At 52.1% G+C, this 15,433-nt stretch overlaps 5 protein-coding genes across 5 annotated transcripts; 2 read left to right on the top strand and 3 right to left on the bottom strand.

Annotated features, from left to right (window-relative positions):
• The first annotated feature begins 60 nt into the window (after positions 1-60).
• Positions 61-998, top strand: DL89DRAFT_269059 (uncharacterized protein). The gene has a single exon (XM_040888139.1). The coding sequence runs from the start codon at positions 269-271 to the stop codon at positions 923-925; it is 657 nt and encodes a 218-aa protein (XP_040741715.1). The 5' UTR covers positions 61-268; the 3' UTR covers positions 926-998.
• On the bottom strand, positions 976-3,219 carry DL89DRAFT_259110 (uncharacterized protein; the record flags this gene model as incomplete). The annotated part of the gene is made up of 1 exon (XM_040885658.1): positions 976-3,219. One exon carries the CDS (start codon positions 3,217-3,219, stop codon positions 976-978), a length of 2,244 nt encoding a protein of 747 aa, XP_040741714.1.
• An 813-nt stretch (positions 3,220-4,032) lies between these two features.
• On the bottom strand, positions 4,033-5,017 carry DL89DRAFT_259109 (60S ribosomal protein l10a; the record flags this gene model as incomplete). The annotated part of the gene is made up of 2 exons (XM_040885657.1): positions 4,033-4,684; positions 5,013-5,017. 2 exons carry the CDS (start codon positions 5,015-5,017, stop codon positions 4,033-4,035), a joined length of 657 nt encoding a protein of 218 aa, XP_040741713.1.
• Positions 5,018-5,245: 228 nt separating this feature from the next.
• On the top strand, positions 5,246-5,729 carry DL89DRAFT_269057 (putative Rpc11-DNA-directed RNA polymerase III subunit C11). The gene has a single exon (XM_040888138.1). The coding sequence runs from the start codon at positions 5,261-5,263 to the stop codon at positions 5,594-5,596; it is 336 nt and encodes a 111-aa protein (XP_040741712.1). The 5' UTR covers positions 5,246-5,260; the 3' UTR covers positions 5,597-5,729.
• A 394-nt stretch (positions 5,730-6,123) lies between these two features.
• On the bottom strand, positions 6,124-6,681 carry DL89DRAFT_269056 (uncharacterized protein). The gene has a single exon (XM_040888137.1). The coding sequence runs from the start codon at positions 6,555-6,557 to the stop codon at positions 6,318-6,320; it is 240 nt and encodes a 79-aa protein (XP_040741711.1). The 5' UTR covers positions 6,558-6,681; the 3' UTR covers positions 6,124-6,317.
• Between the last annotated feature and the right edge of the window lie 8,752 nt (positions 6,682-15,433).

The raw sequence follows: 15,433 nt of genomic DNA, 5'->3' as shown, positions 1-15,433 counted from the left end.
CCACTGCAGACAAAAGTTGGCGCACTGAGTGATTGGTAGTTGCCTTCTTTCTTGCTGCACCTTTTTTACTCTCTCCTTCCTTCAATTTGCGCTATAGTTGTTATCTCTTCGAATTCAGCCAGTTAACTAGCGGCAAATGTGGAAACTAAACCTACGACACCTCAGTAGTCAGCCAGAGAGCATCCCTTCACAGACAAGCGGCAGACGGCTGACACTACTCCACCGCACAAAAACATCGATTCCAGAATTTGCCCCGCTCCAGCGCACAATGAGCCTGCCTGAAATTGAAATCTACTCCGAAGCAGCAGACGGCCCATCAGACGAAATATTCTCTGGGTACATGTCCGACTCGACATGCTTATCACCAAAGTCTGGTAAGCGGCGGCTGCGCAGGGACACGGGGTGCAAGGGTGCGGACAGCATGGCCACCAAAGTGACGATGCACTCTTCTCAGCAGAAAGACACGCCTGCGACCTATGTCCAAGGCGGTACAAATGGCAGAGTTTGGCCCACAGCCAACAAACACAACACATCAGAGTTTCTCAGCTTGCTGCGAAGCCGCAAAATACCCCGAGCTGCCTCAAAGCGCACCATGCCAACGCACGGCACACGAGAAATGCTTGATCTATCAAGCAGCGCCAGTGCCGACGACATGTTCGACAGCCTAGACGATGTGCTTACAGATGGGCCAACGGTCCGGCCGGTGCTGCGTGAGCCAAGCAGCCGCGAGCGCTCGTCAGCCAAGATATTTATGAACAGGCAGAACATTCGCCCATGGGAGGCGAGTGAGGAGAGCAATCTTCTTGAACATATTCAGGAAATCTACACAACCGATGCGAGCATCAAGTGGGACCAGGTGGCTCTTAAGTTCGGGCGCACCAGCGTCGGCTGTATGACGAAGTATTACGCGCTTAAATCATTGTAAAGGGCAGCGAACATGTAGTTGTATATTGCCATCCCCCATATGAAATTACATCACCATACAAACACAATCGCAGCGATTATCGTGAAGAGCACCAGTATGATAGCAAGCTCGATAAGAACAGTGCGGGACTGGTCATGTAGCACCTCGGGCTCAATTACCTCGTAGTAGTGCTGGTCTAGGTCAATCGTCCATGAGCTGCCCATGCACCGTGAGCGCAGCATTAGTGTTACCAGTCTACTCACGAAGCTGTTGACCGGCATCAGTGTGGTCTGGTACGACCACAGTGAAGGACTTGAGACAGCGGCAGGAATTGCAACTATATTACCGCAGGATCCAGATATGTACTGCCAGCCGGTAAGGACAGTGCCAGAGATGCAGGCCTGGTACGGGTCGACGAATGTCCCTGTGATGATACGCACACGTTTGAGATCGAGCCCCTGTTGGCTGGGATCGGTTTGCACAGCCATCTCGGGATCGCGAGTACGGGTTAGCATGTGTGATTTGACAATTCTCGTCGACCGCCTGCGCATAAACCACAGACAGATGCTGACACGTCGCCATGCAACCACGCCAATCGAGCAGGCAGCAAACAGGAACGGGAGGGCAAATGCTCGCCAAGCGGTGTGCACATGGCCCAGCGTCATGGCAGTGGCTACGGCGAGGCCTACGAAAAGCGACATAAACGCAGCGGCTAAACCGATGATACCCTCCTTACGCGAAATGTTCTGCGACGCCTGCCAGCAAAAGTCTGGAAAGTGGTTGGCAACAAGGTGGGCCGTTGCTAGCTTTGCAATGGTGTCAAAGAGAGCTGGAGGAACAGCGTTTGGCTCAAGCAGCTCGGAAATAGACTGTGGAACCGGTTTGTATCCTAGAATATCGACGTTCTTGCCTCCGGAGATAACAGACACGAAAGGCGGGCGAGGACGCAACGAAGGGTGGTGTTTTCGGAGCTCGCCAACAGAGATGAGGCGTTGAGTGCGCATTGCCGTCGCCTCAGTAGGCGATATCGAATCAGCGTCAGGGTTGAGTGCCAGCTGGGACATCATCTTTCCCAATCTCATGGTGGGCATGGTAGAGATGCGGCGAATGCCAGCAATAAAATCCTTTGCAGTGGTTGAGCCATTTAGCGCAGCTACATGCACCTCAGCATAATCGTCAGATTCAGAGTCGGAATATTTGACTCCGAATTTAAGCGACAGCGGGGACTGAACCTGGTCCAGATTAACCCGACGCAGCTGGACTTGAGAGACGAAGTTGCGCTTGAGAATATAATCGGGCTGCTGAAACTGAAGCGAGCGCTGGGTAACCAGGCCAAGAGTCACCATGCGACGAGGATTATGCGGCTCGTGGCTCCCGATTTCAATAGAGTCGTCGTCACCAGTACGCGACTGTGCAACTGTCGCCGCTGCTGAATTAATTTTGGCGCCTGAGGCTGACGACCGGGCTGAAATCATGTCGCCTGGGCAGAGCAGTGGCCGCGTTAGATGGGTGATGCTGAGCGGCAGGCGCTCCTTGATAAACCGCAGTTCAGCATCTGGGATGACCAACTGTTCGGCGGCGTTGTCGTCAAGGAATCGCATCCAGCACTCCAGGACAAGTAGAGACTGTATTTGCTGCCTGTTTTCCTCCTGCTCTTTGGATTCAGACTCGAGCACATAGTCACAAGGCGTAGCGGGTAGTGAGTGTCGCCGGCGACTGAGCAATGCCTTTGCGGGTGTTTCAGCGTGGGCAACTGGCGTAGCCTCAGAAGCGCTCTCCTGGTCAGTGTCGGCTCCCTGCTCCTTGGCCTGGTGTGGGCCGAAGGAAGCTGCATGTAGGCTGGATGAGCTCTGTGTGTCCGTGGTTCCAGAGCTGATCGTGCTGCGGCCGTGGCTAGCAGCACCCTGATGAAGATCTGTAAAGCTGTGAGCCTTGAGCGTGTAAATGTTTCCGCCAGAGGCTGCTGCGGCATTCAAGCCACGGGATCGCAAATTTGGTACCGAGATTGACCGCATCGAGATACGGTCAACAGGCAAACGGGCTGATCTCAGCGACGACAAGTTGGAATTCGACAGCGCAAACTGCTCGGGTATTCCAGGACGTGAGCTAGCTGCAGTAGTTGCTGTCTTGTGTAGTGATTGCACGCCGCTGCGGTCGAAATATACAGTGCGATAGCGCTGGTACCACTCACAGAATGCAAGCGCATTTTTTGCTTGCGAATCGCGAGAGACGAACAGGCGGAATTCATCAAGTGATAGAGGTGGGGCGGTGATGTTTGCTACCATGGCGTCGAATAAGCCAGCGTAGTCCTTCATGGTTTATTCGTGTTAAAGGGTATTGGAGAGAGGGAAATGTCTTACAAAGAGGCGAAGGAGTAAGGGAATGTGCCGTGGCAGGATGGGTGGCATGAAGGTGCCCAGGTGCTGATGGTTTTAAGCAAAGTAAAGGACGAGGGATCAATGCGGCAGGCTATATACTGCAGCATTCTGTTGAGCAAGGCATTGTCACAGCCCAGACAGAAATGTGTTGTTTGAACCAAAGGGGGTATATGTCATTAAACATAGGCCTACTGAGGGAGGCGAGGGAGGGAGGGAGGGACGAATAGACAAAAAAACCAACAGTTTTGTAAACAAACATGTCAAATGCCACGTGCAGCTGATGGAGAGCTTATCAAGGCATTTCTAGAAATGGTACAGCAGCAGCAGCAGCAGCAACTATCATCATATATGCACCGACTTCAGCAGTGGTGGGGGGTGATAGAATTGACAAATTGCAGTCGTGGTCGACATGGTGGTTATGTCCAACAGCGTGTTTATTTGAGCAGCAACTCAGAGAAAAGAGACCAGCTACAAAGCTCCCAAGAGACACGCCCTAGGTGGATAACAGGTATCCAGCTCCACGCCCGGTGGCAAGCCCTCCTGCTAACAGGACAGCTGCCACACGAAAGAAGGACGAGGAAACTAGGAACCGCGCTTTGGTAACTGTACAATATTCCCAATGTGAACTTGGTACAGGTGAAAGAGTTGAGCGGAAGTCGCCAGAATATAGCCGGCCCTGCCCTCAGAACCACTGCGTCAAACAACCACTAGATGGACACGGCTGCTGGGGGACAGAGAGAAATGCGCTGCTTAGTACAGGCGGTGGGGCTTGCCCATGGTGCTCTTGATGTACAGCGACTTGACGTTCTGCCAGCGCTTCTTGAGCAGCGACACCAGGAAGTTGACAGCAAGCATGATGTTGCCGAGAACCTCGTCCTCCTCCATGCTGACGTTACCGATGGCAACGGCCAGGCACAGAACCTTCTTGAGCTGGAACTTGATGGTGGCACGGATCTCGTCGGCACGGGCAGTGAGGTCGTCGGTGTGCGACACGGGGGTGGGGAACTTACCGGCCTTGTGCAGACCAGGACCCAGCAGACGCGGGATCTGCTTGATGAGGGCCTCCGAGGCAATGAACGCATCGTACGAAGCAGCCATCTTCTTGATGAGCTTCTTGTTCTTGTTCATCTTCTTGAGGTCCTCGACCGAGCGGAACGGCATGTCGATGGCCTTGGCCTTGTCGACATCGTGGGCGTCACCAAGGATGCACACGGTCATCTTGGGGCGCGGGATGTGGGGCAGCTTGATGGTGCCCGAGAAACGCTTGTCGCGCTGCGGGTCGTAGTTCTTCAGACCGATCTGGAGCTCGACAGTCTCGACAAACTTGCGCTTGCTCTCGGCAGACGCAGCAAGGAGGGCACGGACCTCCTCGCGCACAGCAGCAACCTGAATCTTGCTTCCGCTACAGGGTGTGGTGAAGCAGTGGTTGTAGAGTGGGGTGAATTAGGCTGTGTGAAAGGACTCTTTGGTGCACAGGCGTGCATAGACGCGTACATGCATGGGAATATGTGCGAATGTGCGTGTGCTGGTTGCTGCTGAGTGGGAAGGTGCTGAGGCTGAAGGTGCCGAGGCTGAGGGTGCACACAGGCCAATGCCGATTCCGGCCCAATGTCTGCCGCCTCTGCCCTCTGCGCGCATGCCCCTGCCTCGGTCCGTCACCCACAAAGAAAATCCGTCAGCGACTCCAGCAGCTCCGGCGCACTATTTCCGCGGCGTATCCGTCGACGTACCTCATTTTTGGATGGATTCGAAAATCGGGGGTTGGGAAATAAAGGGCGTTTCACCAGGCGCCGTGGATCACGGCTGGCCTTAGGCAGCAGCTGACCGCAGCTGGCGCTTTCCCTCCCCCAGACACAGCCGTGATTGGCTATGCCGCCAAAGCCCGACCTTTTCTCGTGCTCTTGGAGCCACACTTTTCGCCCACCTTGCTCTCTTTTGCTTTTCGTCCCCCCCCCCCGATTCACAGCCTCAGTCAGCAATGCACTTTTGCCCGTCGTGCTCGAACCTGCTCCTGGTGGAGAACGGCGTCGGCGAGAACGGCGAGACGTGTCTGGTGTGCCAGACGTGTCCGTACCAGTTCCCGATCCGGCGGCAGATGATCTCGCGCACAATCCTCAAGCGCAAGGAGGTGGACGATGTGCTGGGCGGCGAGGAGGCGTGGAAGAACGTCGATTCGATCGAGACGCCGTGTCCCAAGTGTCAGCACCAACGAGCCTACTTTATGCAGATCCAGCTCCGGTCCCTCGATGAGCCAGCAACCATCTTCTTCAAGTGCTGCAACTCCGAGTGCAGCCACACCTGGAAGGAGGGGTGAGAAGCTACTGGCACCCCTCGTGTCTATACCCGTGCCATATGCGCACCAACATAAACCAGCTGTCTTATCGGTTAACAACAATGTAATTTTCGCATCTAGCAACATACCTGTATCTAGGTGCACATGCTATCACCACACTTGCTGCTTTTGCGGCACGGCCATGCACTCACACGACAGCATTGCCCGGGCGTCTGCTGCCTGTGCTCCAGTCATATGTGCACATTTATCGTGCAGCATCGATTGCGGCCAGATACCTCCACCAAACAGCAGCAGAACCGATGAAAAGAGAAAAGGGCTGATGCACCCCTAACTGGACAAGGTGCCCCAACCGCATCCCTCGGTGCAGCAGAATCGCGGCGAGGATTTGGAAACACTATCATTGTACGTAGAGGCTTTATTGTAGGTAGTACGAGCTCTCGGACCTAGGTCCAACTCACTTCTGCTATCTCTATCATGCCTCTTATAGAAAGTTGTTTACCACGCACCTAGATTACCATCCAAAGTCGCTTATGTCCCCATAGCGCTACGGATCATTATGCTAGGTCACAATCTACCTCCCGAACCATATCTAAGCACCCAGGCCGCCAAGAGCAGCATTACCCTCAGCATCCTCCGCCAAATGGTCCTGTTGGCAAGATAAAGCAAGGCAATAGGCGGGCTCGTGCTGCTGCAGTGGGTACCCCTGCCACTTGTTTATCGATGTCTGTGCATATTCGGTTGTCTACACCAGGGCGCTGTGACGAATAGAAAAAACCGTAGAGCAGATTTTGCCACTCGGACACACTATACTCGGCCACCAATTTCTGGCACCTCCCTCACAATTCCCACCAGCTCCGACCAGAGCAGCTGATGATGCATGCCACGAGGCAAGAGGGGAGCCGGAGCGAATACAAGCAGCGACTAGCATTTCGCAACATGTAGATGCTACCTGTCTTGCGTCGATCCAATCGGCGAGCCACATCCCGTGTCTGGCGCTCTGTCATGCCATTATATGTGCCACCTAGTACATCGCCGTCGATCTACACTGAGGGAGCCAGGTTTCAGCCGCAACCTCTCTTCCGGAAAATCACTCGCCTTTGCTATGAGGTGACAAAATAAACGGGAGAAGAGTGCCTCCTACACTAGCTCCCTCTGCACCAAGCCTCTCAATGGAATTGCAGATCTGCCTGTAGCTGCTCTCTCTTCGTTGTCTGCGTGTACCGGGCACGAAGCGAGATTTGTGTAGATTGATGGCCTCGCCGCCAGATGCCACAGAAGACCTGCTGCTGCTTCCTTTCGATTGACCATGTTAGCCTGGATACAGAGACCAAGAACGGATATCTTTACCTATATATAAGATTTTATAGCCCAAAAGTGTCCGACTGTCTGCTAGAACCTTTTTAATTAAAAATATCCCTTTTAAACCTCAAAGCGAGTTTGGGTGACTTGCTCTGTAAACTCCTTTTGATCTTGTGCGGTATCTGACCTCATCGGTAAAGCCAGGGTGACAGGCTGGTATTGTAGCGGTCACAGGTCTCCACTAGATATCTCCATTGGTTCAGCACAAGAGCTGCTCTCATTGTCGGTCGACTCGATAACTTCCATGGCATCATCATGGTGGTCATCACCGGCTGCGCAACACTCTTAGGATGTTTATTTATGAGCACCTATTGAATAAGGCCATATAGCTCTTCTGGTAGTTATGCAATATTTGTGATTTTATTTTATAAATTAATTTGTCTTATGAGCATGCGTAAGCAGTAGTATTTGGGCCACAATGGACCCAGTCTGTATAGACTGATTCAAGAGACTGTATCAGTGCTAAGGGCCCCAAGAACCATGCAAGCCAGATCATTTTTAATGAAAACTTCTTAATGCTATGCATACGCAATAAAGCAAAACTGAACAGCATCATTTCTCTTCTTACTTGCCTATTGAATTTCTCAAATGAATATTACCCCCAGCACTACTGTTATAAAGACATCGCTTGGTGGTATTGGCTTCCGTGATTCTATGTTGCCCTGCCCAGAGCAATTTGTATACAGCGTCAATATCATCAAAGAGCATGCATATATGCTTGCACGATGGATATTACTCCATCAACTAGCTGACGATGATACCTTTGACCCTTCAATATTTGTGAAAAAGGGATTCTTTCGTTTTATTTATTTATTCATTTATCGCAACCTGAAGGCGAAGACTGTCATATCTGCCGAGGATTTCGTCAACCGGAAGGACAGGTCAGAACTGTCGAGCGCAGATTTCTGTGATGTAGTTAGATATCATATTTATGATTATCTATTACATAATGGCGATATCGAGCTACATGTTGTATGCGAAATGAATCAAGTAGCAACACACGTGGACACCAAGCTGATGACAGCATACAAGAATAACATTGTGTTGCACTATGGCACTTGCCTACAGTGGATTCTGGCCAAATTGATTGATATTCGCAGCCGCAAAAACACACTGCACAGTACAATGGGCAATGTGTCTAAGGCTGAGTTCAATAATGCATGTCAAGTGTATGTTTATATACCTGCACAGAAGCTCCGCCAGGCAGCTACCTCTAGGCGCCCTGATCTCAGTGTGCTCACCCCACCGATGCTTACAATCTACAACAAGCTGGCACCAGTCCTTAATGCCTATGATACCAAATACAGATTCGCCAAAGACAGCCGATACTATAATGCCAAGGTAAATCCACTTAAGCATCTGCGTGCATATATTCGCCTATGCCAGCTTATCGAGAATGAGCAGCTTGGCAAGTCTCCCCCCCAATGCTTGCCTCTGCGGACATCATGGATCCCAGGCCATGTGCGCTTAGACAAGCAAATAATCAAGCAGGTGTTTATTTCGAAAACACGCGAGCAGGTTACCAAGATCAATGCAGTAAAGAGGGCAGCAACAGAGGCAAGGAAAGCAGCAGAAAAGGGCGAGGAATTGGCCAAGAAGGCTGCACGCGAAGCAGCGAAGATGCCATCAGATGAAGCAGACCATGGCACAATACAGGCGAGCCTATTCGTCTCGGCTCTTGAACCGCGATCTCGCAGCAGTTCTAAACTTCAGACTCATTTTCCAGTCACTCTGTGATTCAGGCAGTATTCCTGAACGGTTCCGTCGTTCTACGGCCATTGCTGCCAGTACTTCTGGCACCACTCCGGCAACAAAGAACCCGCGCAAGAGGCGTGCAGCAGCAGGCGATTCTGCTTCCAGCAGCAGCTCGCCAGCGCTGAAGCGCCTACGCTGAGCAGGCCACCAAGGTGGGGGATGTCCATGATCGCCACTGTACCAACAACCATCCAACACGTTCAAATGACCGGTTCACCGTGATGCTCTTATCGATGTGTCAACCCATGCTGACTAGCAGCCGAGCTCGCATTGCGAGCAGAGCAATTCTAGTATATTGATAGGATGTGTGTGATATGCAATCACCTCGAAACTAGCCACGCCGATTGGCCGGGAGTTGCCATTATGCCGCATGCTGGCATTCCCTTCCGCCACGCATGACCTGAGAGGCGCGAGCGGACGCCTCGTTTGGCTTCTGCGAAGAATGCATCAGCTTTTGGTGATCGTTAATATATTCGTGCATGGCTCTGACCTAAGTGCTGTGGTAATCGTTTGGCAGTGCCCAAAGTATTGCTTACTGGACGATGGCCAATGGTGGTTGCTGCCATGCATGCAGCCAGAGGAGCAGCCAACGCAGCATGCAGTTTTACAGCACTGGCCACAGTGGGAACAGGGACTGTTGAGAATTTTGTAGCGATGCCCCTCCAGTACTGCCGCCACAAGACAGGTCAGGTGGGGCGGCTGATACCTACGCATACTGCCTACAGCGGCAGCAATGTGAATGTGCATATGCGTCCTTCTGCAGCTTTGGCGGATTGCCTCTGGAGTATACACTTGTAGGAGCAAACGGCAGTACATCCTGCTAAGCTGCAGGCTTTTTGGTGCATTTCGTTTCCGAACTGGAGTTTAACGGTCTATAGCAGCACGTATCGAGCCGACCGATGTGTCTCTGTTTTTATTTGGATGCAAGGGATGCGACAACATGTCATCTTCCTGTCATCTATGGCGCACATGGTTTCTGGGAACAGACAGTTTACAAGTGTGCTGTTTGTGTTTGAAGCTGCCAGTGGAAGGCTCTAGCCAGCTGGTGGTGTCGGCAGGGGTTAGCGACCGAATCGTTGGTGTGTGGGATACAGTGCGCATACAAGCGCGACTAAGGATTTGCATCGTCGTGTGATGATGGGAAGTCCTGCAAAGAGGGCGATGCTTGGGCGTATACTAAATTTGAACCACAACATGCTTGAAACCCATTTGTTCCCCAGTGCCAACGCGAGTCATAAGCACGAAATCTACGGCTATGAACTGCCCACTCACAAAGCGCCAGCCAACCAGCAGCGCTCTATCCACCGCTTATATGTTCCGTTCTTGCATTGAGTGGTACGTCCCTCACTTGCCCTGGGTGGATCCACAGCACTCCATTTAGTAAAGGAGGGCGCCCAAGAGTGCAAAACTGCCTTGTTGCATCTTCGAATTTGTTTGAGACCTGCAGCAAAGCGGTTTGTATGGTCCGCGCCCTCCAGTTCACACGCTCAGCGCTATGTACTTGTCTCCACCCAAGCCCCTGTTTTGTGGTTTTGGAACATGGATGCACGCCCTTTATAACCATGAATGGGTCTTGCACAGAGGATCTGCCAGCAAGAGAGGGAGCTGGGCACAATCACATGCACCCCTTGACAGCGGGCTTATCTGGGAGTATTGGCGCAGGTGGGGCCGGCCAGCTACTAGCGCCGGTCCCTCTGTCAAAGTAAAATTCCTAGAGGATCTGCTACCGTGCTTTTTCGCTTTGCAAAGCAACTGAGACAGCCACGCCGTTCAAATTGGTCTTGCGTTTAAATGACCTCTGATATATGCAGTTTTGTAACAGGCGTTTGTTTGCTATAATAGTCATTGGAGGAACGGCCATCTACTCGTATATAAAGGTCGCTATTCAGTCAATGCCACAATGTGCATCCTGAAGCGCATTACCTGTGGCCGACCAACACAGAGCACCTCATACCAAGGCAGATCGTTAGCCTGGCCAACAACACTGACAAAGAGATCAGTCCATAGTGGTTCAGATATACCTTTGTCATTCCATGACTGTTGACTGAAAGTGCGCAATGGCCGCAACGAGCTGGACGGACATTGGAGGTTGTTGTCATAGGTGGGGGGTTTACTAGGAAAAGGAGATCTACTTGAAACATCACCATGGAACTGGCTCTGGTATCTATAGAAGGGTGTTCTCTGGTCCTCAGGCGTGCATTGGCGTCGCTGAAAAGAGTACATTCCACTGTCTACAGGATTAGAATCAGCCATCGCTTGAGCGGCATGGAAGCTGGCACCAGGCTGGTATGCATCAAAAGGGTGCGGGGGGTGGTAGCAACCAGGGGGGGGTATGTAATACAGATTGGGAACACGCGGAACTCCATGTCGATTTGCTCTTCCTTCTGACAGAAAGGATTCTGCTGTCCTGGATGGCAGGCTGGCGATGCAGTGTTGGCGCTCGGTTCATCATGGATTTGTGGCAATGATGCAGCTGCCAGTCTTTTTTGCCATATGGCCCCTCGCCAAACCAATCTTCACCCTCCTTTCTCTTATCGCAGCTACCCTACCCTACGTCCGAGTCAGTCGGTGCGTTCTACGGTTGTTTTATATAGGACTGGGTAGCAAGCACGGCCCAGCCCACTCATTTGCCCGCATCCCAATCCTGCCATTTTAAAATTTCTATCCCTCATTTCGCTCCCTGCTCGAGAGTTCCCTTTTTTTCCTTTTGCTCTTGAACCAACTGCCGCCGCATAAGCAAGCCTCTACCGAGACTGTAAGTGATATCCGCATTGCTGCTCTTTATTTATGGAGGTTGCCCTGGTTATTGGCGTCTCTCTCAATACGAGAGGCCATTGCCAGCCATATACACATTCTATGGGACACCACTCGGTCTTTATCCATTCGTACCTCCATACATCGCTAGTCAGCTGGCAGATTAGCCTGTCGAATCCATGGAACTCTATATGTATACCATTGATTCTCTAGCTTAGCGGTCCGGAAGTTCTGGCAGTACAGAGATCTGGCCTATCAAAGCCTGGACTGAATCAGTCGGCAGCTGGCAAGGCTGATGGGTCAACGGGGTGGTCGGTGGGTGGGCTGCGCTGCGCTGCTGTTAGGCCTGGCTCAGTTGAACTAGCGGTAGCCCCTGCTTCATTATACTGCCACTCTTCCTGCTTGTAACCCCGTGCACGATTTTGCCAAAGAACAAAGAAAGCACTGTCGAAAAAGGCCCGTCAAGCGCGGGCCACTGGCTTGGCCGCACAGCTATGAGTAAACTTGTGTACATGCTGGTCTCACGACCTCGTTTGGCCTTGCCTGGTTGGGGTCCACTACGAGGCTGGGGACGAAGGGGGCGCTGGACATGGGGCGATTACACACCACCGGCTCATCCATGTTTGTCGAACTGTATTCACTCGCAGTTCCGTTATTAACACCTGTGAGCCTGGCGGGTACTCGAAACTCTCAATTACAAATGCACAGCAAGTAGCGTGGTTGCAGTGGCTCTTGTTTTTTTCAATCTCTGGATTTGTTTATCTACTCTCTGGCCTTCTCTGCCTCCCTACACATCGGTTTTCTTCTAGTCCACTATCGTTGACACATTGCCATTTTCTCATTTCCTTCATAGAGCCCCTATTTGCCGTCCTCGCTGCCTTTTTATTTCTGATATCGCATTCGCTGCTCGAGGAAAAAACCAAGTTGCTTTGACCGGGTAAGTGACACCAAGCAGCAGCTTATTAAGCCATTCCTCCCCCTTCGTCAATTGCCAGAGGCCCTCCTACCCATCCATCCATGGCCTCAATGCCGGAAGGATCTTCGGGTCCTCAGTGCTGTGTTCTTGTCCGACACTGAAGCGCATACTATCGATTTGCAAGCCTGGCGCCGGCTCTACTCCTGCAATGCATACATCGGCATTTCTGCTTGCGCCTGCCGCGCAGTTCATTTTCATCGCCATGTCCTCTGACTGCATCGTACCGTCCAAGGTACTATTATTGCGACTGGCGGTGCTTGCCACAATGCCGCCGATTTATTTGCCAATCGCGAGACTTCGGTGTCGGACGCTGTTGAGCAGCCGGACCTATCATCCACCTGCCGTTATTTTTCTTGCGTGGGCTCGCTTGGTTACACTAGGTTCCAGCCATTTTCGGCTGGGTCTTGCATGATTGGAGCCCTGGCGCTGTCCATCTAGATCAGTCTGTGTCTCCGAACAGCTTGTGCATTCTTGGTCTGTGTGCGACGACAAGAGGAGGGGTCACCATCGGTTGTTTTGGCAACTGATTCTCTTGGCGGAAAGCTTACTCTTTGGCTAGACCATGCTGCAGGTTCTGCCACCTATCATTCCTCGGAATTGTGCTGGCGCATGTTCCTGACTAGCGAGTAGAAATCGATGCTGCTCATTCATCAGATGCACCTCAGCTCGCTTGTCCGTCCTGCGCCTTGCCAACTATCACTGGCCTCTATTATGCAGTGGTGCAAAGGCATGGCTTTGCACTGCTGTCCTTTGGCTCGCTTCCTGGCCTGTTGTCGGCCAGAGGACATCGCTAGAACAGGCTAAAAACACACGGAACCTTCGGCCTAGGGCTGCTTTTAAGCACGCTTTGCTTCAAAAACACTGCTTTGGTATGTGCTTGGCACTGTTATGGAGGGTGCATCTCCTCAGGTTCCTGCCTCCTTGCCATCCTTGTCTGCCGTGGAACAGTTCCTTGAGGCAGCCGAGCACACCTGGCGACGATGGCAGCGACAACACCCGCAGAGGGCCATCTTCAATACATGAATTGCGCGGCGTTCCCATTCTCTTTTCCCTGGGTGCTCTGCACCGCACCTACCTGTCTTGTCCCGAACTAGGTACACAATGTCCAGCTGTGGTGTCACACTGGACAGAGCGCCGAGTGCTGCTAGTGTTTATGATGCATAGTGGCTCCCTGCTGTCTTTCTTGGACTGCTAGGGCAGCGCTGTGGGAAAAAATTCCATCGTCTGTCAACATGCTTTTCTGACCCCAGGGCCGGCCTCTTCCCCCCCCCCCAAAATCCGCTCGCCTTATATTCGTCTAGCAGAGCTGCTGAAAGTCATTGATTAGCAGCCGGGGTGAGTGGAATGGAGGGTGGGCACAAGGCGTGGGCTGAGTCTTGTACCTCCTCTCCCCACCCACCGCACCCTAAGGATTTCGCTTTTGTTTGTTTAGAGGAAACCAAAGAAAACGGCCTGTTCTTAGCTATATGTACTCATTGTTCTGCCGTGAATTGAATCTCATATTCTCCTCCCCTTTGTTCTTTTCTTGCTCAAAACATCATTTCTCCGTCTGTGTAGATTTTAGCCGCCTGACTTTATTATTTGTCTTCTCGCTCTGGTCAAGCATCGCCACAGCGACGCACTCTCTTGTACGACTTTTCTGACAGACAAACTGCCCAGCAGCGCCAATTCCAAAAAGGTAAGCGCCCAAATCCGTGCCAGAATTTTACCCAGACTCTTGTTTGTTCGCCACTTGCATGGTGTTTTGTTCACATCTACCACCACTTGCGGCGCCCCTGTATGTACTGTCACCTCCCCCCACGCGCAATTAAACGGACAATGGCAGTAATATAGAACTACAACCACTTCAATATTGACATCTAAGCACTCTGAATACCTGTTGTTTGGGATGTGCTTCCATCCTTGCTGTGCAATTCCGCCACCGCCAGCCGAGCGCCTGTTACCTTCTTCAAATCAGGCGGCGCATGGCGCCTTTCCATCTGCCACCACAACTTGCAGAATGTTTTAAAAACCTCACGCATGTGGCAATAGGCTGTTCTGAGAATGCCAGCCTTTTTACCGAATCTGGGTGCCGCCATGCGCAGCAGATCCTGCGGTCCTTGTGGGCCCGGTGACGGTCCAGATATATCCTGGCCCAGTTGTCTCCCTCCCCTGCTCGACCTTTGTTGTCTCTCATGGCTCACAGCATTTCAAACAAGCGGGCCATCAGATGTATGCAGTGCTTGCTCGCCCAATCTGTGCGCCAACTCTGGCTGAACTAGACTCTCATAATCGCCAAAGCACAGCCTGTTGCTGGCTACTGCGGCAACAATCGATATGGTTGCCGCAACACTTGCCAAATGCGACATCTTGCTCCATGTTGTTTTTAGTGTCTGTTGCTATCCATCTCCCACAGCCAAGCATCCGCCCCAATCCGTGCCTGTGCAAAGCCTTGTTTTTCTAGCCTGTTGGTGCTATGTGTGGGTGCGGGTGTGGGTGATCGGGGAGCCGACGCCTACATCCACCTTAACAGGTCCCGATTTCTCAGAGGCGTAGCAGCTGGTCTCTGTCGCCTGCCATAGACCGGCCTTGCCGATTGTATGGCACCGAGCGGCCACAATGATCTTTCTGGGATAGACGCGAGTCTTTCTCCATTTCGGTCTCGTATTGCCAAATGCAACAAAAACGGCACCTCCACAAACCCCTCCCATCCCACACCAAACACCCAAGGCTCCTCCAGAGTGGATTTACCCTACTTTTCGTACTTTGCATGTCAAAGTGCGGCTTCGACTTCTTCGGAGAATACCGTGTCTCGATTGTCGCCATATCTGTTGCGCGGTGGGTTGTGCGTGCATTCGGTAAATTACTTGCAGCTGCCGCCAAAGTTCTGCGATTGCCTTAGCATGTGCAAGCCCTTTTGCCGTTTATTAAACGCTCGACCAAACTGCAGCAGGCTGTGTCTTGCTTTTGCGTCTCACCCTCGCCACTAATCTGGCAGTCTCCCGCGCTAATATACAAACGAGGCACCGCGCACG

The sequence above is a fragment of the Linderina pennispora genome (assembly GCF_002104995.1).
Source record: "Linderina pennispora strain ATCC 12442 chromosome Unknown DL89scaffold_11, whole genome shotgun sequence".
In the NCBI taxonomy this organism is placed as follows: Eukaryota; Fungi; Kickxellomycota; class Kickxellomycetes; order Kickxellales; family Kickxellaceae; genus Linderina; species Linderina pennispora.
The sequence above is the reverse complement of the archived record's forward strand: the minus strand, read 5'-3'. Positions and strand labels throughout refer to the sequence as shown.